The sequence below is a fragment of the Penaeus vannamei genome, chromosome 27 (genome assembly GCF_042767895.1).
Source record: "Penaeus vannamei isolate JL-2024 chromosome 27, ASM4276789v1, whole genome shotgun sequence".
Lineage (NCBI taxonomy): Eukaryota > Metazoa > Arthropoda > Malacostraca > Decapoda > Penaeidae > Penaeus > Penaeus vannamei.
In genome coordinates, this window is record NC_091575.1 from 27,590,635 (window position 1) to 27,615,645 (window position 25,011).

The 25,011-nt window shown below is 35.2% G+C and overlaps 1 protein-coding gene and 1 long non-coding RNA gene across 5 annotated transcripts; one reads left to right on the forward strand and one right to left on the reverse strand.

Moving 5' to 3' along the window:
- The first annotated feature begins 2,263 nt into the window (after positions 1–2,263).
- LOC113824059 (uncharacterized) lies at positions 2,264–11,090 on the forward strand. Its single transcript, XR_003477472.2, has 2 exons — positions 2,264–2,425; positions 10,843–11,090. It is a non-coding gene; the product is annotated as an uncharacterized lncRNA (long non-coding RNA).
- Positions 11,091–12,937: 1,847 nt separating this feature from the next.
- LOC113824057 (zinc finger protein ZFP2) lies at positions 12,938–24,949 on the reverse strand. 4 transcript variants are annotated; one of them, XM_070141113.1, is made up of 15 exons: positions 24,907–24,949; positions 22,071–22,190; positions 21,572–21,656; positions 20,601–20,989; positions 19,974–20,059; positions 18,815–18,995; positions 18,186–18,368; positions 17,789–17,997; positions 16,991–17,198; positions 16,530–16,674; positions 15,822–15,978; positions 15,236–15,323; positions 14,056–14,190; positions 13,697–13,816; positions 12,938–13,374 (listed from the first exon to the last, which is right to left on the reverse strand). In XM_070141113.1, exons 4-15 carry the CDS (start codon positions 20,847–20,849, stop codon positions 13,144–13,146), a joined length of 1,992 nt encoding a protein of 663 aa, XP_069997214.1. In that variant the 5' UTR covers positions 20,850–20,989; positions 21,572–21,656; positions 22,071–22,190; positions 24,907–24,949; the 3' UTR covers positions 12,938–13,143. The 4 variants fall into 4 exon arrangements, with proteins under 4 accessions (XP_069997214.1, XP_069997213.1, XP_027232599.2 ...); XM_070141112.1 differs by lacking the exon at positions 24,907–24,949 and adding an exon at positions 24,868–24,892; XM_027376798.2 differs by lacking the exon at positions 24,907–24,949 and adding an exon at positions 24,593–24,717.
- Positions 24,950–25,011: the final 62 nt, after the last annotated feature.

Sequence of the window (25,011 nt, forward strand, 5' to 3'; positions counted from 1 at the left end):
CGGGGGTTCCATGACGTCGGTCGACCGTGTATCCTCGAAGCTTTGCATAAACCACATGCCACTTGCAGTTCTTATTCGTACGTCTACCTATACGTTTAACCATATATATATATTCAGGAATGTACAGGTGCTCAAGACCCTAAACTAGAAATAAGACACAGAAATAGAAATATAAAAAGAAAAAAAATATCTAAATTGTACAATAGAACAATCATGTATTCGGAACAAGTCGCGTACCCTCCCCCCCCTCCACTGAAAATCCCTCAGAGTACCTCTAAGGGTCCACGTACCCCGGTTTGGGAACCTCTGCTACACAGGATACCACCACGTAATGTCCTCAGTTTATACACCTCGTCTTCGCCAGATTCGATATGGCATTTTCTCTGCAAATTACCTATACAGCACATTCAATATTTTTGGTGATCTGAAACATTTTTTATTTCCATTTTGTGTCACTTCCTTCCCAACATTGCGCATATTCGTACACTAACATTATCTGCAAACGGAAAGATAAATAACGTTATTATATTCGCAAAATATTGTCATACACAGGTGCCATAACAATAGAAATTTGTCTGCTTTAATATTACAGCGATCTATTTCTCTCAAATAATCTTTGGGATTAATAGACGAAGATTTTCCTAATCGAATGTCTTTGAATAAATCGAAAATGACCTACTTTCATAATCTGTCATTTCACCTTAAATGATCTACAGATAATGTGCACATCATCTTATATGACCTGCACTGATTATGAAGGTATGTCATTTAAAGTGATATGATATATTATAAAGGTTTATAATCTGTCATGTCACCTTCAATGACCTACCATCACAATCTGTCACATCACCTTAGATGACCTTTCATATGTCACATCACCTTAAATGACCTACTTTCATAATCTGTCATATCACCTTATATGACCTACTTTCATAATCTGTCATATCACCTTAAATGACCTACTTAGATAATGTGCACATCACCTTATACGACCTGCACTGATTATGAAGGTATGTCATTTAAAGTGATATGACAGATTATAAAGGTTCAAAATCTGTCACATCACCGTCAATGACCTACCATCATAATTTGTCACATCACCTTAAATGACCTACTTTCATAATCTGTCACATCACCTTAAATGACCTACCATCATAATCTGTCACATCACCTTAAATGACCTACTTTCATAATGTCATATCACCTTAAATGACTTACTTACATAAAGTGTCACATCACCTTATACTACCTGCACTGATAATTTGTCATGTCACCTTTATTCCGGCTTGGTCCTCTGAAAGCTGTTACGAACTAACCTACACAACAGCAAATCTAATCTATGCATTACGTAAGAGTTTAACAACCGCAGTCCATCAGCCTCGGTGGTTTTCTTTCTAATATTCTGGAGTGAAGACAGCGTTCTTAGAAAAAAAAATGACATATTTACTTCTTCAAATAAATATCTTTCAAATAAATTAGGAAATGAAACTGCCACCATGAGAAGGAAAAAAAGTAACCGTCATATTTCGACCTAAAATACTTTCCTGTACAGACGATAAAGGCCAAATAAAATAGTTATATAGACTAGGATAACTAACGATAATACAAACTAAGTAAACCAATATTGCAGTCTATGAGTGAGGACTGTTAAAGAATCTCTATCATCAAACTTTATAATTTAAACGTATAATGTCTGGATGCATGTAGGTCTACCATGCCTGGTTAAGTCCACGTGGTGCTTGTGTATCTTAAGAGTTAATACTTGAATAACCTTAAAATGTATCATGACATGGAAAATGAATGAACTAATATGAAACACATGTAATAAATCATCGAATACAATAAACAGGAAAATGGCAATTGATCTTTACAAATGATTCTAGCAACTATAGATCATTGTATTTCCATCGATATATATGAATCGTCGGTTGTCAATAAATATCTTAATACTCTTCTACCTCGTATAGGAATCGAGAATGGTACATACTGCATTTAATGATGGGCTTGTGTGTACATATTTAGTGTAATCTCCAACACTACACGAGCATATGTACACATCTGACTGCATATGTACATTTAACCAATGGGAACACCATTTTTTCAATATTTCCCAAATCGTGACTAATACGCAATCAACAAAATAATAAAACACACAACAAACAAAACAATATCACCAGAGAAGATAAAACCGCCTACTGTCAAACAACAAAGACACAGCATTATCATTGCAATATCATTCAACCTCAGCTCTTCCCAGCAATCATTTCCTGTCGGAGTGCATGACCACCACTATTACGCGGTCATCCCAAGTTCCCATCACCTTGATTGACAGCATTCTTCTGGGAATCGAAACCTCGCTTTCTGATTGCATCCGGATTCGGCTTATCTTAATTGACCTGAACGTCTTGAAGGAGAAGAACGGGAGGTACGAGTTATGGGTCTGGGGTTGATATTATTGTTATTAATATTTGTTATCACTTGTTTCTTTATTTCGTGCTTCTGTCAATGTATTTTGTCCTAAATATAAGGAGACTGCGGTTGATACCATTATTGTTTTTTTATGATTAGTAATGACATTCATATTTCTTCCTCAATAACCACATGTATATGCTGTCTATAGGTTATATGAATATAACATTAATAAGGGGAGTGGGGTTGATATCATTACTGTTATCACTAATGTTTTCTTCACCTCTCTCTTGTCAGCTTTATACATATGTATAATATATAGCATATCCTAAATATCTATGTATACATCTAGACACTTGCTGTGCTTTTGGTGGATTTGTAATTTTATTATATACAAAACAGGAACTCAGTAATCATAGTTATAATAAATATTTTTATAACTATGATAACGTATCCTTAAATCTAATACAAATAGAGTAAAAAATGTAATCAAAATCAATCTATAGATTTCTTTCTATCATTTCAATTTCAATTCTGATTTATCACATGCTTTCTTTTCTCTCGAGTTAATTTCACCTTTATCCACCTCATCTCTTGTTTGCTTGGGAAAATATCATGTAATAGAGAACCAGTTTTGTGTTACCGACGTGTATTGTTTTGGCAGCAATGGCTTCTCTTAAAATGCAGGTCACGTTCTCATGAATTATATCATGTTACATGAACGTGGTTTGATTTTCTTACTTATTTTCGCGTGTATATATCAATGTAATTTTTAACAAGATGCAATGGACATGAAAATACCAACGATCAAAAAATAATAGTACTCTATTAATAGTTTTATCAAGAAACCACATAAGGACAGAAACGTGCGCTGACAATAAACTATGAATGGCAATCTGCTCTTTAGTACGCAGGTCAGCGTACCACCACTACGCCATTCATGCCTGACCCGAAACTGTTATCGAGCCATGTTTCGGTACAAAAATATACATCTTTCTCTACTTGCAGGACGACCCACGCGCAATACACACGCTGAATATATTGTCTTATATGAAATTAGTTCAAATATAGTACTTGTTATGCTTAAATACAGGATGTAACGGCACAGTTCTCTGAAACAAACCCTAACAAAGAGTATGCAATGACTGTTGAAGTACTTGAAACACCTGCACCTGAATTCCGAGACATGAATCAGCATCTTTCATGGTCGACCAAGGCTTCAAATCGAAACTCAATTTGCTTTATGTGAAAAAAAATGTAGTTCTAAAAGATATAAGAATCAAATCCACAAATAAGTAAACACATTTTTAATGGAGAATGGAAGATGACTGACTCTACACAATTCCCTTATTCGCACACCCAAAACGTCAACATTTATGGCGAATGTAAATCATCAGCTTTTCCAGTTGTTTTCTCAAGTCTGTGCTGTCTTACTGACCTTCAGCATTACCACGGGACTTAGTGCGCGTCCTCCACCACTGATTAAAATAGGTCCCTACCCAAGACATGTTCGTACTGCGCTTCAGGTATGCATTTCTCTCACAAGGTCCGAATAACAACAAACATTATGTGCGTCTGTAGGAGATAAAATGATTATAGTGATGGCGATGGTGGTATTAATAACGGTAATAAGAAGGGTAATATAGTGATACTTGTGAGAGTAACCATAGCAAAGAACAATAACAATGGCTAACTACACTGATAATTACAATAATGAAAATAACAATAATGATAAAGAGAAGATAATGAAAATGAGGAACACATGGAGGGATAATTGTTAAATAATAATGATTAGGAGGCAGAAAAGGATATAAGTATCATATCACATAAGAAATCATATCAATCTTATTTATAATATGAAATAAATACCTGGGGATACATTAACCAATTTAAATAATCGAAGTGTCTATTGTATACCTATCTACTTAAAAACAACTTTTTAGCCATACTTTTTTTACTGAAGTTCCAGACTACACAAAAGAGAAAAACAGAAATAAAGTTTCTAGAACACTCCACAATTTCTGTAATTCTAACATGGACCATGAATTATCCACAAATTACTGTGCCTAAACTGTGAAATTACTTGTCCAAATTCCTCTCAGCGTCCCTCACCCCCACCCCCTCCCCACCCCGTCCGGCCCTCCATACAAAAACCGTTGGTGAGAAATCTTTGCATCACACCTTCTCTGACATGTGATTACGTCACATCAACGCAAAGCCACGACGTCAGTTCATCCTTATGGATGACGTAGGAGAGAGGGATGACAGTACGGTCGAAGTCCAACTGGAAGATGGAATGATTGTCACCCTTACGGTAGAGAGTTTGCTGGACCTGATATTGGAAGAGGCAGACGAAACATTGACGTATTTTTAACAGTATTTTTGCTTGTGTGGAATGCTAATGTTTATATGCAGTGCATTTAATACACTTATCGCCAACAGTCTGTGTATATATTAGTAACCTCTCTTTATATTGGGGGAAGTTATTCTAAAACCCAATAACATTTACTGAATCTTCCTTATATAGAATGCAATCGGAGGGATGGGATCTAGCCTGGAATATAATTTCTTTAAGGAAGTAGTTATACAGAGTTAAAATACAAAATGATGATAATGATAAAATAGAATCCTGATTTACGTTACTGTACAAGTTGATGTCTTATTTTTTGGTTACGTTTTCCTTTATCCATATTAATTAAGGGGAAATTAGGATGGGCGAACTGGCGGAAGTGATAGAGCACACAAAAGTGAGGGACGCTTGGTCTAGAAATTTCTAAACTTCATTGTTTAAGATAGATATGTAAATAAATGAATAACAAAAAAGAAAAAAAAACAGCCACAGTTTCCGAATTGAAAACCAATTACACTTACAGTTTTACCTGTTCTTTATTTTCATTAGTTACCTTAAGCTTTGGTATGTTTAGTAACTTTTTTATTGAATGTATTCAGTTTCACCAAGTTTTGTCTGTCGTTGGTGTAAAAGTGATGGTAAAAAACACTACCAAAGAGGACAGAATATGGATTTTGTTAATGAATGCAAATGATGTCCCAAACAGCTTCGATCAGAGCGAGACAGAGACTATAAGCCTGTCTTGACATAACGAATGAAAATAAAGAACAGAGAAAATTGAAGACAAGTAGGAAAGACTCATGTGTAATTCATTTTCAATTTAGGAACTATGGCCGATTTTTAAATTATATATTTGTCTATTTTATAGCAACGAACTTTCGGAATAATTAGCCGATACTATATTTAACGTTACCTGAGGTTAGAATCATCGATTGTTAATTTCAAATGCAGCCCGCCCTTTTATCATACTAAACCATCTTTGCTGTGTTTTTAATCTATTTTTATGACTCTTCAACTATCATAAAGATTTATCACATTGTTTACACGTGGAATTACTTTATGGCAGTGGTTATCAACAATTCAAGACTCCTAAGCACGTGTCATATAATATTTTGTAAATATGCATTTCTTGCTTCTCCGATCAGTGTCCTGTTTGTCCGAAACGCAAGGAAAGTGTAAAAATCGACCCAGGCTGATCTAACCTAAATTTTCCCGTTGATTAGACTAGATGTTGGATTCCTTTACAAAAACTTCCGTATATTTAAGGGAATATATAATTTGAGAAACACTGCTTATCGTATATGGGTTATGCGTATTTTCTATAATTATATATCACAAATTCGCCATAAGGGACACCGCATTCGCACATGGTTTGAACTGCTTACAAACTTGCACCTGTTTATACATTACACGTAAGGCGATAAATCCTCATTTATGTTTATTTTATAATATTTACACATGCTGATGAGCGTAGTGATGAAGTAGCACATAAACCTGTAATCATATATTTTCAGTTAAACGTGCAGTACATCTGTGATTCTATTAACCGCTGGCCAAGTTGTGCAATAGAGAGGAAAGCGTGTGATCTTTTCTGGAAACAAAGCTTACGTATTCAGTGGTATATCAGATGATGATAGTATTATTGCAGGGCATTGCATTGAAAATTAATTGAGTTATTAATGTCAGTTGTTCATTATTCCATGAAAACTAACGAAAAGTACATAACATCAGTTAGGTGGAGTTTTATACTTCCCACATTTTGATGCAGTAGAATTGTTCCATCTTTTGGTGGATTTGACCTTTTCGCGGAATATGAATTGTCAAAGAGCATAAACTACAGAGCAAATTGATACCAGAAGAAGGGGAATTTATACAGCGATGTTCATTTTCGTCAAAATTTAGGGTGCAGACTCATGTTCACCTCACACAGTCTTCCGCTTAACCTCATTTGCCTCTTGGAATATCCGAATGACCTGACCTGACCTGCGGGAAATCACATAGCTCTCTGTCATTCCTCATTTCTTCCCTAGAACTGTGCAATGAGGGAAACCGTGTGCCCCCTCCCCTCCCCCCCTCCCCTGAACGTCGTATAAAACCCAACAAAGACGTTTCTCAGCATCACACGTCCAAGATGCAGTTACGTCACAACAACGCAAAGCTCCGCCGTCAAGTTGTGCTCCTGGATGACGTCATTGATGATGCGGAATACATGGTCGAAATCCAACTGGAAGATGGGACGACTATGGTCCTTACGGTAGATGGTTTCCAGAACTGGGTCTTGCAACAGGAAGAGGAAATGGTGACTTCCTTTTAATTTTCTCGATGATAGATTTATTAATCGTGTGTCTAAGTTGCATATATTTTACCTAAATAAATGGAATATTATGAAATATGTGTCTTTCTTTGTTTGCTTTATACGTGGCATAAAATATCAGGTTTAACAAGTGACTCCATTCCATTCCAAATATCGCGGATATATTCATATGGAATTTTTAAATAGATATCAGTATGTATTATATGTAGACTTGAATATATCTACTGCAAGAATATCTAAAGGATTTATAGATACTAGATTTATGCTCCGATTCCAGAATGATAAAACACGTATAAACCGCTTCCTTGCAGATATTGGTCAGCTCGAATTAGCCTAATCGTGTTTTCAGGTACTTTAATATGATTTTATACACGAACAAATTATTAAATCATCCCATGAATATCCAGACACATACACATATGTATATCAATAATAATAATACAAATATATCGATTATTGATTCGCTGAATTCCTAAAGCAGAATTACCAAAAGTGATATGACTCATACATTAAAAAAATGAAAGGTTACCAAATATTTACATGTCAGCACTGCACCACGTGAGCTAACACTACCTGTACAGCAACCAATGTTTATTCATGTCAGCACATTTATGACGATCTTGCAATATTTCTTTTAGAAAACATGCGCTTTGGAAAAGTTTATCGTTCATATGTCATTACAGAGCGATTTACAAAGTAACTTTAACCAGTATGGGAAAATAGAATATCTAGATAAACTTTTTTTTCATATTTTAGGCCGCAAACCCAGGTTCATTTCGCAGTCTTCTGGTTAACCTTGCATGTTCTTTTAGAGTCCGGCTGACCTGAGCTGACACTGGGATGCCGTGAATTCCTAAAGGCCGTGTCACACTAGCACTTTTTCCGTCACTGACAATTTTATTTAACATAAATACAAACATTCTCGAATATAGCTCTTGATTTGACTATGCTTGGCTGAAAAAGTTGACGGAAAGGTTTTCAGACGGAAACGATCATTATCGTCTGACTGGAGAATCGACAATTCGCTCAAAAATTGACAAAATTTCAGAAAATTGCCAAAAAAAAAATGACGGAAAAAGTGCTAGTGTGACGGCACCTTTAGCCCTTCCAATGCCTGGGAGAAATGAAAACGCCTGGCCTATCCCCCTACCAGAGACCCTCCACAACTTGAAGTTTTCTACAAGCCATGGGTATAACTATATGTTAACAAAAGGACCATTTGGACTTTTAAAGAGATACAAACAGTGATGTAACGTTCGAGTGAAATGAAACTGCCATGTATTTTTGTATAATGGCGGGAAAGAACTCCTGATTTGAAGATTTTGAAGCTCCTATTGACACTGTTTTTTGTTTTTATTTTGATATGTGTTCCAGAATAGAAGAGATGAATTTTATAACCGAACGATTGATCATCATAACCTGTACAAGTACTACACCGATTCGGCAACGAATTCCAATGGAAACCTATTATATATTTCCGTAAAATCGAGATACACGCGGAGACATTAGATTCTTATTTCAGTACAGGATAAGAGTGAAAATAGAACAAAAAAATCCTCACGTTGGTTTAGCACTATTTGAGATCACAGAACAACCCTTTACGGATATATTGGCACCGAGAATATAACTCCCTCTTCGTGAACTGCTGTATTTGCGCCTTTGAGGTCGGTTATGGTGAGTAAATTTGAAGTGTTTAAGTACTGTAGCTGATGTGAAGTTTATTACTTTCTTTTAGGACATTGATACGCGCGAAATGATTCGTGGTGTGTCGTTTTCTTGGAAATATTGTCAAATACAAGATATTTTTTCATATTGGAATGATATACTACACTATTATATAATTCCATAGACGGGAATAAAAAGATTGTATTTGGTCATCGTTTGATACTGGATGAAACTTTTTAAAGTGGGATTTTTATATGTTTGCTTAAAGTTTGCACGAATCTAATGCAATATACACAATTTCGTCTTTTATTAGTTATAACCGTTTGATCTAATGTGACATGTGTCCAATCAGGTCAAACAGCGAGGTTGATGGAAATCAATCTTTTGAAACATGTGTTTGTACAAAAACACATGAGACAGACATACACATGCATACTAAAAAATCCAAAATCGCGCGTCTATCTTTAAAAAATGAAAATAAATAGATGCTATATAAGCTACATAGATTTTGGTCCAGAGCTATTTAAACTCAAATTTATGAATTAATGTCAAACAGACTAGATGTTATATATCATATTAGAATACACAATGTGCAGCTTACCACAATTTATTACGCAAGGCATTCATACAGTTCATTATGTAGTTACATTACACAGTCATCTGCTTATACCCAGGGACCGCATATTGATAATAAATTCACGATCAAAAGCGAGTCACCTCATCCCCATCCCCTCTAGAGCCATTGTAAAATAATTATGAGGAATTTAGAAACAAATGAAAACAAAAAATGTGTTCGTTATCCTGTATTTATCATAAATAAAATCAATAGATTCGCATTCAGAAGTGAGTCACCATCTCAACCTCCTCGAGACCCAAATCGTCGAAACTCCCATCCATAAGGATCATAATCATCTCATCCTCGAATTGGATTTCGACCGTAGTAGCATCGTCCCTGTCGATGACGTCATCCACGAGCACGATTTGACGACGTAGGATGGCGTTGTTGTGACGTACCTGCATCGTGGGAGAGATGTGACGAACGGACGCCTTAATCAATGGTTTTTAAAGTGTTTCTTGAGAGGGGGGGGGAGTTGGGGAAGGGGGCACGCGGTAGAGGTTAGGAAAAAAGGTCATTGATTTGTTATTCCGGTGCCAGATCAGGTCAAGCGGCATTGCGAGAACGGATGAGGTCAAACCGATAAATAATCATTTGTTTATGTCTATATCTTTCTACAATCGACCAGGTGGGGGAAGGGGAGGGGGGCTTTGTGGGAAAAAAATGTAACAAAACACGGAAGAAACCAACACGGACAACAAAGAGCAGAGGAGGAGACCAGAAATAACAAATGCGTCCATCGTCATTTTTGGGGAACAGTTGTATATTCATGACTTTTGTAATATAGTTTTATTGCCCAAGCCCTCGCCGATTTCTTCTCCTCCCTCATCTTCTTTTCCTTCTTTCTTTTTTTCTATTTCACTTTTGTTATACCCTGTTCACACAATTTAACTTATTCCGCGTAGACCTTCCTCCTCTTTCCTTTTTTTCAACATATTCATTTCCTCCTCTTCCACCTTGCTATTTCCCATATTCCTTTCCTCCTCTTCCACCTTCCTATTTCCCACATTCCTTTCCTCCTCTTCCACCTTCCTATTTCCCATATTCCTTTCCTCCTCTTCCACCTTCCTATTTCCCTTCTCTTTCTCATCTTCAGCCATCTCTTCCTCTCATTCTCTTCGTGCTCCTCTTCCTTATTCATCTGATCCTTTACCCTTTTTTCCTTTATAACGTATGATAATCACCATAATCACCAGTAAGTCAAATGAGCAGTTCGTTGAAATAAGATTATACCATTTTTTTTTTTTTTTTGCTGGAAAGTAATCTATACGGCCAGCAACATCCAGGTTACAGGTTTTATATTTAGCTACATGTGATGTATCCCGTAATGGAAATAATATGTAAAGTGGAATTACTGACGTCAATTGGGTATATATATGAAGAGCTATGTAATCGTTTCCTGAAAATTATGACATATATACACATAAATGATACATCTTTAAGGCAAAGCGCAAAAATAGGTTGTAATTCCATCTTCTCTCTTTCCAGAATCAGAATTAAGGACCATAATCACTCCATTATCCGGTAGAATTTCGGCCTTAGCAGCTTCTCCGTTGATGACGTCATCTCCGCACAGACTGACGAAATTGTTTTATGATATGACGTCACTGCATCTTGTAGCATTGTTCTTTTCTTCTTTTATGGCTGCGTCGGAAGAATTGGATCCCATCTTGCATTTTAATGAATATGAAGTCGACCCCCTTTTCGTAATACAATTCTAAACCGTTTTGACTTAACCCTTTGTCTTCATTTATTCCCTATATCTTTACTATTTAAGTCTCCATATCGCACATTTGCATCATATATATATATATATATATATATATATATATATATATATATATATATATATATGTGTGTGTGTGTGTGTGTGTGTGTGTGTGTGTGTGTGTGTGTGTGTGTGTGTGTGTGTGTGTGTGTGTGTGTGTGTGTGTGTGTGTGTGTGTGTGTGTGTGTGTGTGTGTGTGTGTGTGTGTGTGTGTGTGTGTGTGTGTGTGTGTGTGTGTGTGTGTGTGTGTTTGTGTGTGAGTGTGTGTGTGTCTATGTTTATGTGTGTGTGTACATATGTATATATATATATATACATATATATACATATACACATTTGTGTATATATATATATATATATATATACATATATATATATATATATATATATATATATATATATATATATATATATATATATATATATATATATATATATATATATATATATATATATATATATATATATATATATAGTAATGATAATAATAGTAATAACTATAATTAAAATAATTATAATGGTGATATTAATAATGATAATATAAAATAACAGCAATAATAATAATAATAATAATAATAATAATAATAATAATAATAATAATAATAATAATAATAATAATAATAATAATAATAATAATAATAATAATTATAATAATAATAATAACAATGATAAACACAATAATAATAGTAATAGCAATAATAACAATAAAAATAATAATAGAAGAAAAAAAATGATTATGATGGTGATAATTATGATTATGATAATGATACTAATGATCATTGATTTGATGATGACAATAAGGATGATTATTACGGTGAGGGCAATAATAATCATTATCATTTTGATAATAATGATCATTATTAGGATGATGATTGTCATGATATAACTATCTATAGAATATCAGGAAAATGTGGATTTGACAGTAGCGGCATTCACAGCTGTGCAGCGATAACTGTATCTATAGACACTTCACAGGTGTAACTTTCAACAGGATAAAACAGGATCATAAATTTGTTTTATATGTAATTTTGGGAATTTTCTTTAATTAAATATATATAAAAAGTAAGAATGAAGAATACTGATGCTTCATTTTGTTGATTTAGATCAGTGGTTTGGTATTGTTACCTCTTACCAATTAATACCTTTTCCCTGATCAAATTCATCCTCAGTTATGTGAAGATGAAAGAAAAAAACTGAAATGTATAATTTTCAATTAATTTTCTATGTATGAAATCCATTCATATTTTTAAACTTGTGATAGATATCATGTTAATTACTTCTGCATGATCTATTTTTATTAATTCATTTATTTACAATTACAATCACAATAAATGTTAATATTTGATTTTGTTCAGGATGTGGCAGGTATATATGGAAGTAGATAAAGTATATGCATTTAATCTTGTTATATTGGGAGTACATGAGGTATATATATCACAAGGATTTGTGTAGTTTTATTGTAAAAATATATCTAACAGTTAGAAAGGAACAATTAATGTTATTGCAGTTGTTTTTCATTTCGTCTTTGCACACACAGTGTCATGCTTTCATATTTGTTTTTATGTGAAGGTGCTTGTTTCCTGTCCTGTATATTTTCCTTTACTTTATATTAAGCATGTGAGGTCCCTAGAAATACTCCTTTATTCTTTAAAGAACTCTCTGATTACGACTTAAACTACCAAATTCCACTCATGTCATCATTCTGGTATTGTTTGTGTTTGTTATATCCTGATTTTTGTAAATTAACTATTCACACATTTTCATACCCACTTCTTTATTATACACATTCACTCAACCTGATATGAAAAAAATGCAGATATCTTACAAAATTTATTGTTCATCTTCATCTACATTAATATGGATTCTTGTTTTACTTTAAACATCAAATAGTAACCACATGATCACAGAAAAAAAGAGAAATAAAAAATCTCTTACATAGCTCCACCTGCACAACATTCATACTGACCTTTCCATTCTGCAATTACAAATCTCAACCTCTTTACATAAGGTTCATTGGTTCATCAGTATTGTATGCCACTGCTGACCATATCAAAACCTTGTGCAAATATGTAACCCTGTGCCGCATGGACTGCCTGTGGAGGCAAGGTTTGGACAGAATATTCAGCTGTGGTCACACCAGGGATAGCTTGTACTGCTTGTACAGCCTGTACAGTCTGCACAGCCTGTACTGACGTTCCACCTGCAGCAAGGGCTGTGCCAACACTTGTGAGAGGTACGGTTGAACCAGAGACCTACATGGAACAAAGTTTGACGAATGGTTAGTGTAATAAACAGAACAGTCTTTCACATATTTCTTATAGTTCATTCTAACTGAAATTCTAATTCTAAGTAATAAGGCACTTTAACCATTTGCATCCTAACTGCTGCATAACTTTATATTTTATACCATGCCATGTACAGTAAAAAAAGAAAAAAGAAACCTTAACAAACCTATAAAACAACAAAAGGAAACTGTAAAGACATATAAGCATTAACATATAATGTGATATCATCAAAGGGATGTAAGTGTAATTTTATACATTTTGTAACATTCATGAAAAAAATAAACCTTACCTGCACCACATGACCAATCGGCGGCATGTGTCCCTGCATGCCCCCAACCACAGGTATTGTAACTGCTTGCTGGCTGCCAACAGTGATGTACTGTGGGCCTCCAATCATGCCATTTCCAACCTGGAATATTTAACCATGAATATATGATGCCAAGTTTAATTTACATGCAGAGAAACATGGTTCACAAACATAGTTATCATACTTTTGAAAAATTCATTCACTGCCACATTAACATGATGGCAACTGAATTTCAAAAAGCTATATTCTGATAGGACAGAGAGCAACCAACGTATAATGGCTCCTTATTCATCAACTTACAGACAATAGACGAGAATCAAACAATACACCAATGATCTAACCTCTTCCATGGCAGTGGATGAGCTGGATGTAGGCTGTGTGTGTGACAATGCCAAGCTGTTTCCGCAGGTCACACCCTCTTCCTCTTTCAGGCCAGACGCAGCTGTTGCAATGGCAAGGGGATCCAGGACTTGGACCTTGGGTAATAATGATAAATTTCAGTTAGAGTGCATTGGCTTTCATCTGTTGGAATAAGTGCATGTAAACAGTAGAACTTCAGGCCATGAAGCAATATGCATAACAGAAGCAAAAATGCCCATAAAGTGAGATGGTGAATTCCATATTAGGAAATAACTTGAAAGACAGAAAATGTGGGCAATGATCTAATATATAATCATATCGATAGAGTAACAAGTTTGAGTTTCTTCCATAAGTGATTTCCCTCTACAAAAAAGTAAATGCATGAAATATCCACAACTTCAATGAATTACTCAAATCACTTCATGGATATAACAACATAAAGCATAACAGTGGCATTCAACACCACACCAAGCCCTTACTATCACTCCTGAACACTTCCTAGCAAACAGGAAAAAAATAAACAAGCATTAAACACTACACAAACATCAGCCAGTTACCACGCTGCACAGAAAATAAAGCTGCACTCTAACAAAAAAACACAATTTGTAACAACAGAACAATATCGAGTTTTCTACATAAACAAATAATATCCAGACATCAAAAGCAACTAATAAAAACTCACATGCCACATGTTACAACATCTCAGATACTTAAAGTATCATGACATCACCTGCCAAAATATCATACCAACATTGCAAAGTACCCATTGTTTTAAAAGTTAGTAAAAACAAGTAAAAAAAAACAATCCCCTTCTCCCAATAAAGCCCAATGGATAGAAGCTAACCATTACAGACTGATCTACACTACTCTGAGACAGTCTCATTGAACAGGCCAGTAGCTTGGCTTGGCTATAGACCACACCACTCAACAGCACTACTTTTAAACCTATCCCAATGATGCAAGATGGCTTCTATGCCTGTACACCTTGCTCATTACAAAAGATATAAGCAAAATATTTGATGCCACGAAACTCTACCTTCTCTCTTAGAAACAAGATATGTAACAAAACCAATTTGAAATGCTGGCTTGCAAACCTCCGCAGGACATTCCCGTAAACATTATAATAGGAAGTCAGTACAAATTATTATTATTTTTTTTTACCTGAGTAACAGCTGCATTACCACTGGAGTTTTGATTAGGTGCTACCATTGTGACTGCTACTTTGTCACACTGTTTGTCATGAACCTTCCTGTAATGACAAAACACAAAGTGGTTTATGCATGAATTGGAGATTCTATTTAGGTAACCCTCTTAATGACCCACCAGTGGTCTTGGCAACATGAATTTTCCTGGTGGTTTGCAGGTGGAAATTTCTAGAGACACTGAAATCAAGTATATGAAGTATCTGGTTCATCTGAAATCTGCTGCATAAAATTGATATTGAAATTATACCAAGGAATGATGTAAAAATAAAGTCGGAAAATATGACATACAATGCAAGCTTAAAAAATGAAGCATTCAAAATGAATTTACGAAATAAAGACTATCTGTCTTTAATCTAAAGTTCATTTTATGTTCATTACAATACTAGATCTTATAAGATGTTATCTTACAGATAAATGCTACTTAACAAATAATAAACCTTATGCAATGGACCTATGTTACATTTGCCATCATTGTGTATTCTTTTCAATTAGTAAAATACGGACAGTAAAGTCTGAACATGAAACAATTTCATTTCACTCACCTGACATGTTGTTTCAAGTCCCAAGCCCCAGCATAAGATTTGGTGCAGTATGAACAGCGGTACCGTCTGTCACCACGATGGCGGCTCATGTGTTCATCCAACTTGGTTTTACTCACAAATCCCCGATTGCACATCTGGCATTGGAATGGGCGCTCTCCTGCAAGAGTGTTTGATTGAGTGGTTTGCGGACAATCTCGTTTCAAGGTCTCACTGCTCCATTCTCCTTCACTGCTCTTCACATGCTATCAAATCACATATACCAGGTATTCTTAATAACAAAGCATCTCATTCTTCCCCTCACTTTACATTTATTAGAGTTACAATACAGGATAATCTTGTTTACTGAAGTCTTACTGAAATGGAGTATACAATTTTCTTTTCTTTTGTAGCTACCAGATATATATGTTTTTTTCCTTTACAAAAAGAATAAGAAAGGATTACTAGCTCAATGCCATAATTAAAGTAACATTGACTGATGAAGCTCTCATTTCTATATAAGTAATCCAAAATCAATGTATATTTAAGACTATCTAAAGCTATCTACAAAGTTTCTACAATATCTGGAACACAGATCAAACAACATAATCTAGTTTTATGTATATAACTGAAAGATCTGAGTTTGTAAATTATTCCAATATTGGACAGAAATTTAATTGCTAACCATACCACTCTCATAAAGAGTAGTACATGATTCATATAACCTCTCACCTGTATGTATTCTCTCATGGTATTTCAATTTCTCTTTCCGCTTGAATTTTTTCTTGCAGAAAGTGCATTCAAATCTTTTCAGGTCACTGTGTACTTCCATATGTGCCATGAGGGAGTTCTGTGTCATGAATTTGTTGCCACAGACCTAAAAAAGATGCAATAATATAATCTATTCCTCTTGTGAAATTTAGTCATTTACGTAGTTTGAACCACAATTCCTTACTCTATGTAGGGAGTAATTAAATTATTATTACATGAATGTCCATGTTACAAAGGCTAACTCTCATTCAAAAACTCTCAAGGCAGTAATAGGAAAGTTCCCTTCCCATAAAACAGAAAGTTGATTATGCATTTACAACAACAATAACATCTACAACAACAAAAAGTAAACAATAAACACATAAAAAGGGAATAATAAATACTAGCAAGATAAATAAGTAGAGAAAAACAGGACACATTACCTGACAGAGAAACTTCTTGTCCAGTCCATGCATCCTAAGCTTATGGTTTGTCAGATAAATTCTACGTATGAACTTCTTGGGACACAATTCACACTTAAAAGGGCCCACGGCACTGCTCGACTCATGCCAGTTGATTGAGTGCTTCTGCAGAGAGGTCCGTCTTTGGAATGATTTGCCACACTCGTCGCACACAAAACATTTCTCATCTCTGTGGTTGGAAAGGAGAGGAATAAGTTAGTTTAATATCATTCCTCATCTCCATATGGTCTTCCCTAATCTTGATTATATCAAAAACAATTTTCTTTTATATGTTAGGGTAAGACAAGTTTTTCTCCTTCCCTAAAGAAAGCTATATGTTAAAGAGATCTTTCACAGATTTTTTTACATTTACATTTTTTTTATAAACAAACTATTAGTTGGGTATTCATGAAATTTCAATTAACTTTGCCACCACAAACATTTGCATCTTTGTACTCCTAAAGAACTCTGTTTCATGAAACTAGGGCAATGATTTTCTATATATTTTTCAAACAATTTCCAAATGTCAAAACTCTACACCATGCCCAAAGAAAATCTGTCTTCTCAAGAAGTAAATTTATTTACAGTGATATCATCATCATCATCATCATGGGGGCTGATGCCGAAGTGATATAAGACTAATAAAAGACAGGTACCATAACACCACACATTTTAAATGGAATAAAGATGAACCAAAAACAGAGAAGTCTCTTCATTTCTCTTAAATAAAGTAAACCAAAATAAAACTAAAATAAAGTAAAGTAAGAATAAGTTGCCTACTTGTGCATCTTCTTCTTATGGTAGTTGAGGTCCTTCTGCGTAGAGAAAAGCGTTGAGCACACATTGCAAGGGTAAGGCCCAGGGGAGCAACGTGGAAGATGATATGTGATCCTTTTAAAGGTGCGGTACTCCACGCCACATGTCTCGCATACAAATTTGCGCAGCTTATGGAGCTTCAGCACATTTGTGATCAGAATTCTATTTGAGAGCTGAAATGTAAGAAGTATATTTTTACTTTTCTTTATTTTTCCATAATTTTTTTTTTTTTTTTAAGTAGATAAAAGCCATCACTGAAAGTAAGTTGTTTTCTTAAAAGCCAAGGAATTCTTTTAAAGTGAAACCAAAAACAAGTACTGTGTTGTCCCTAAAAATCCCACTTTCTTAATGTTTCACTCACTGCAGAAATGGTGTTGTCATCATCAGTAGGCAGCCTGCAATTGTGGGTGTTGAACCGCTGGATGGAGAGGCAGGCTAGATTGCACGTCTTGCAGCAATAAAGAGGCAGTGTGTTATTACTAAGTACTTCAGGATTCCCTGTGTCTATTCCAGGTGCTTCTACACCATCTTCATCGAGATGTACCTGTTAGGTGAAAGATTTTGTTGAATCCATTCTCAGTACATCATGATGTCATGATATGGAGCATGCTTATGGAATGAAAGTGGTGTAACAGAATTTAAATAGGAAGTTGACTAGATTTGGATTTTTGGCTGTTCTGAATTTTAGAAATTTCTGAACTGAACTAGGTGGGATATAAAATTTTATGATACTATATAAAAATAAGGCATAAAGAAAATGTAAATGAAAAAGATAAGACAAAGAACAAACAAGATTACAGTTCTTGATAATCTAATACCACAGTACACAGGAATCGTGGGTCAATTTTCAGATCTATTTTCATCAAGCCTCCTTTTAACAAAACTAAAAGATTTATATACCTAATATTGAATTCCATAATTTTGAATTCAATATCTTTCCTTGGAAACATTTCATAAACTCAAAACAAGAAGAGAAGAAAAAAAAATCACCTTTGTATAGTGTATAGACAAATGTTTCCATTTAGAAAATACTCGGCCACATTTGTCGCAGTTGTGTTTCTTGGGAAGTGCCTCGCTTGCTTTACTTTCGGCAGTGGTTGTGGCACTTGAAACTGGTACCCCTTCATTATCTACAGCTTTCCTTCTTCTTCTTGAGACAGAATCTGCAATGCTGAAATATTCAATATAAACTTTAGAAAAAGATTGTTTCCAAGAATGAAAAATAAATAACTATGTTATATGAGATTAAAAAAAAAAAAAAAGTTCTAATGTTTACTCATTAAAAAAAGGGATAAATAGAAAGAGAGACGGTAGAAGGCAAGGAAAGGAGTGGAGAGAAAGAGGAAGAGTTGGGAGGGAGGGAGGGAGGAAAGGAAAAGGGAGGAGGGTGGGGAAACAGAAAGGTAGGGAAAGGTGAAGGGAGGGAGGGAGGGAGGGAGGGAGGGAGGGAGGGAGGGAGGGAGGGAGGGAGGGAGGGGGGGGAATGGAGAGAGAGAGAGAGAGAGAGAGAGAGAGAGAGAGAGAGAGAGAGAGACAGAGAGAGAGACAGAGAGAGAGGCAGAGAGAGAGACAGAGAGAGAGAGAGAGAGAGAGAGAGAGAGAGAGAGAGGGGCAGAGGGAGAGAGAGACAGAGAGACAGAGAGAGAGAGGAGAGAGAGAGGAGAGACAGAGACAGAGACAGAGACAGAGAGAGAGAGAGAGAGAGAGAGAGAGAGAGAGAGAGAGAGAGAGAGAGAGAGAGAGAGAGAGAGAGAGAGAGAGAGAGAGAGAGAGAGAGAGGAGAGGAGAGGAGAGGAGAGGAGAGGAGAGGAGAGGAGAGGAGAGGAGAGGAGAGAAGAGGAGAGGAGAGGAGAGAAAAGGAGAGGAGAGGAGAGAAAAGGAGAGGAGAGGAGAGAAAAGGAGAGAGGACAGAAAAGGAGAGAGGACAGAAAAGGAGAGAGGACAGAAAAGGAGAGAGGACAGAAAAGGAGAGAGGACAGAAAAGGAAAGGAGAGGAAAGAGGAAAGGAGAGGAAAGAGGAGAGGACAGGACAGGACAGGACAGGAGAGAAGAGAGAGAGAGATGGGTAAAGCTACTATTATGCAGTACCATTTAATCTTATGATGAGAATTACACATCAAATTACAATTAAGATACACAAGAGACTTACCTGCAACACTGAGTACAGGAATTTGGCACGGTACCATTTGGAAGATTGGCTAAGGAGTCACTATCTATTGTGAATTCAGCACCACACTGTAAATAGAAAACCAAACAATGTACCTCAATTTCTAATGCTGTGAATATTTGAATTTATAACCATTCTACTCATGTGCTTCATACTGTTGCTGCTTATCCCATGTTACTGTATTCTGTAACTATCTATGTAAAACGAATAACCTTGATAATCAATAGACTGAAGTGTTTTGAACTCTGATTGACTCTTGTAATAAAATGGTATTTAGACTAGGGTGCAATTTTCTGTAATAGGTTTACTTCATTGATAAGAGAATAAATCTTAAATGTATATTTAACCAACTTATTCATACAACCCATAGAAAATTTTAAACTGCATATGAGATTAATGTAAGTTCATTCAGTTCCATTAAGATTTTTAAGCAAGGAATATAAATATCTAACAGATATTACTAAATAATAAAATAAAAGTGTTAACAAATCTATACACACAAAATGAAAGAGTATAAGCAAAAGAGAGAATAATGGAGCGAAAAAAAAATAAAAAGAAAGATGAGTGAAAGAGCAAAAGAGGAAATAAACTCAGTCCCAAAGAAATCACCTTTCTGCACTTGGCCAGATGTGCTGGGGCCCCATACTCTCTTTGGCAGAGTGAGGGGTCCATGTCCAAAGAGACCGCCTGCATCGCTGCCACATCAGGCATCCCTCCACCAGTGATGGTAGTTGATGTGAAGGTGTTGACGTACGTGGACGCGGGCCCAATCATCCCAGGCATCAAGCTGGTAGGAGGTACAGTAGATGTCATGCCACTGGGTGCTGCCATGGCCATAACCTCAGGCAAAGGGGCCATGGTTGGGAGGCTGCTCTTCCCGACTGTGGGCTTGCTCTCTGGAGGGATGTCGAAAGTTGGGCTGGAGGGACCTTTCCGGCAAACCAAGCTCTCCTCGCCACTGCCTGGGTTCTCCACTGATTCTTCTGAGCTGTCGTTGTCTGTGGAAGAGTGGTAAAAATTTCAGGCCTATTTTTAGTGATATGGTTGAGGACTGAGTACCTGACTTATCATCACTGTCCATGAATAGGCAGGTAAGGATTATTTTTTCATTCCTATTAAGAAAAGAGGCCGTTATATATTTCAGCAAATTAATAATGGCTTATTATTGCAAATCTGCAATCATGCCATTGCTATTGGGTGGAAGATTTCATATTTATTCTTGTAAATATTCTGCTCCCTTTTTTATTCAGATTTAACAAGGTAATTCCATTTCTTGATGACTTTAGGATGGCCTGAGCCTCACTGCTAAAAGATAAATAGCCAATAGAAATTGATTTTATGTTAAGAAGGTAGAGCCATTTAGGTGTTGAACTCAACAATGAGATACATGATAAATTTGTAAATATATGACAATGTATGTATATCCATATGAAGAAACTGTAAGGCCATCTTTCATATAAAGGAAAATACTTTAACATACATACAATAATGGAATCATTATCATATCAACTGCATAATCTTACCCTTGTTATATATCAGATTTATACTATTACTGTATCTCCAAATGCAATGTATCATACCTGTTGTGACTTCAAACCCAGGCAGTGTTTGTTGGGCAGATGGAGATCCATGTTGCACTTCATTTTTTAGGTTGTCGACAATTTCCTGTTTGAACGAGGGGGAAAAAAACAGGTAGCAGTTACTCTATTATCATTCGCTCTCTCATTATGTCATTTTACATATGTGCTTATAAAACTTACATATCTATTAATTATATTCTGAAGTTCACATACTAAAATTAGTGTAGCTACCTAAATATCTATTGATATTCTTAAGTATTTAGACAGATGCAATTAGGAAGGAAAATCATGAGCATTACTAAGAACGAAAGAATGATGAGGATGAGGAAGAGGGGGAGGAGGAGGAGGAAGAAGAAAAAGAGCTACTAAAGAAAGAAACAAAATAACATACACTCACACATGCATGCATACATAACGTCAAACCCGCTCACTCACACATACACACACTTTTATTTATAAGAACTGGGTATTTTACTGAAAATTGAATTTCTAAACTAACCTTTAACTTTGAGATCAAATGTTCAACAATGAAACTGTATGTATTGACGTTACAAAGCTGATTATTATCTTTGATGTGATATGTTATGCTGTTGCATTCGACGAGGTCTCTCCCTTCAACCTGAAAGAGGTAAATTTACTTTGTTAGTATAAAACTGTCCAGTTTCTTGAATACTCAAATGTCTTTCATAGATGAATCATTCAGCCAATATCAAATTCTGTGCAAATCCTTATTGCTTTAATTCCGTGTATTTCTTAAGCAAATGATTTTATTTACATTAAACTATATCGAGTTCCTAGAATATTTAGATTTCTTTTCAATACAAAATTTCAGTGGATATTAAATGATGTATTACTTCCTTGAATATCTAAATCACTGTTTTTTTCAACATATCTTATACTATGTACACACTGTACATTTGGAAGTTCGTAGTACATCATAACAAAACAGATTTGAATGACATAAGAGTCGACTATAAGAAGAGTTATAAAGGTTGTGTTCCTTTATCATACCTTTCTAATTTCACAAGGAGAAAAATCAATTAATTAGCATCCAATTCTCATGTTACAGGAAAAAATGATTTACAATTCTCTTATTATAAGATAAAAGAAAAAAATGGCATACAGCAAAGAAAATCTACAGATAATTTGGATAATGCAAAATTTTGTAAATATAATATTCATGTTGTTTAAATAAATCGTCAGTATTACTAGTAATAATGATTTGTATTTTTAGGAAAAAATACGGGGAAGAGAAAGGAAAAAATAATAAATAAATAGGTAAACAAATGAATAAAGGAATCATAAACACAAACATTTATTCTATATCTTCCTTTCTTGACTTACATGACGTCATACATATAACGTCTTATTAACTATAGTTCACAGGCTAGTGTCTGTATGTGGCCCAACCTTCCACTTTAAACAAGGATAACAGTGATAATGAGAATACTGACAGAGGTAATGATAATAATACTACTACTACTCCTACTTAAAGTATGTCACTGCAATAATGATATAATAATCTTAAAAAAAAAAAAAATAAAAAAAATAAAAATAAAATAAATAAATAAAATAAAAAAAAACAGAAAGGGCTCTATTTTTCAACTATTTTTTGTTTTCCCCACGATTGTGACAAGAACTCAAACTATTGAAACTGTTTTTATGAAAATTGAATAAAAGGGTGAAAAACAGAAATCTCTACTTTGAAAAAAAAAGACTATATATACACTATACCAATATAGCTATAATATGAAAATAGCAATTAACTGAACAAGATTACCATGTGTGGATATAATTTTCTTGTAATTTTGTGGACATGAAGAATAAAGAAAAATGCCTAACATATATTTTTCAGATGCATACATCTCATTTCAATTTTTTATTCTGGCTCATGTTCATGGTTATAACTTGACTATTGAAGATAAGAATTGCCTTACTTAATTCAGAAATATAATCATCAGGGTTCCTTTGTGTAATACTTTTATTTGAATTTCATTTGCTTTTCTCATAGAGATGATGGCAAAATCATATATTTCTCATTTCAGAGAAATATAACATTTTCATTTATTTATGCCTCAGATTCTTTTCTTTTCTATTATGACCCTAAACCAATGTCAATATTCAATGAGAACCAAACTTTAGGCATCTTTTCCGCTGGCAATTAGTGTGTCTCGCGATGCGACGCGACACCAAAAGCTGTCTCGTGATCGGAGGCTAGACAGGCCTCTAAGCTCCGCCCATTTCTGTGACGTAATGGGAATGATCGTGGTTGACGGCTTGCTATTTTACTGTACTGGTTATTTTTCCCACAGGCACACAGTATGTTGGAATATGATATCCAAGATGGCTTTTGATATCTTATGGTGGGTAGTGTGGTGTTATCGATATCCAATACAAGTTCGAATATGCATCAAATATCCGATGTAGGAGGAATACATCTGGCAATTCGATTAACGTTAAAAGTCTGCTCAATTCCTGTCGCGCAAAAGGTGTCGCGTTTCCTGTAACTGCTGGGAAAGATGCCTTTTGACAGCTCCTTGGTGGTGAGAATCAAAGAGTAAATATTTATGTCAATATTGTAATCTTCCCATTACATATTCCATTATTAACATTCAAGAGATTTTGCCCTGAGCACAGACCAAATCATTACAATTAAATATCCCGTCCTGAAAGCCATTAGGGGTGTTTGCTAAATATTTGATTAATAAAACGTAGTTTTACAATAAACACATTAATAACTTTTATCACGTACAGAGAGCTAGAAACAATCTTCCAGGCCAATTCGCCGTTATATTTTGCATCTCCAGGTCATGGATAATCACCAGCCTCTTCGACATGCGCAAGAAATCTTCCTCGAAACGAAAACCTAAACAAAATGCGAATAAATACACTAGTTGATTACAGCGGCGGGGGAAGCGGAGTCGTCTAACCAACATTCACAACTTCTTACAATGAGAAAAACAACAATATATTACAACACATGGACCTATTCAGTAATAACTAGACCAGCGTTTTCTTAACCTCCTGAATGAATTCGGTGATGACACTAAAGGTTTCATGAATTAAATGCTTGTAAGATCCCATAACCGTAAAGTCGGGTCGATTTCCTCCATTGGAAACTATGAAAAGCAATTATGAGTAAAACAATAAGGAAACACAAATATAAACTAACTTTACCCTTTTACTCGTTCTTTCTTAGCTTGAAATTATCAATATAATATTATAAGATAATATAGATGCAATTCAGTATTATAATTAAACTATCATAAAAGAATATGGAACAGAATAGAAATTACAGGTTTTCCTTCTGTTTACTCCCTGCATTTCATACCCACCAGCGCAATGTTTACACAGGCGTACCAACCACACACGAGGTCCGCCAGCTTCTCTCACACACGTCACACGTCACCAGCGAGGGTTGGCAGCCCTGCTCCACCTGG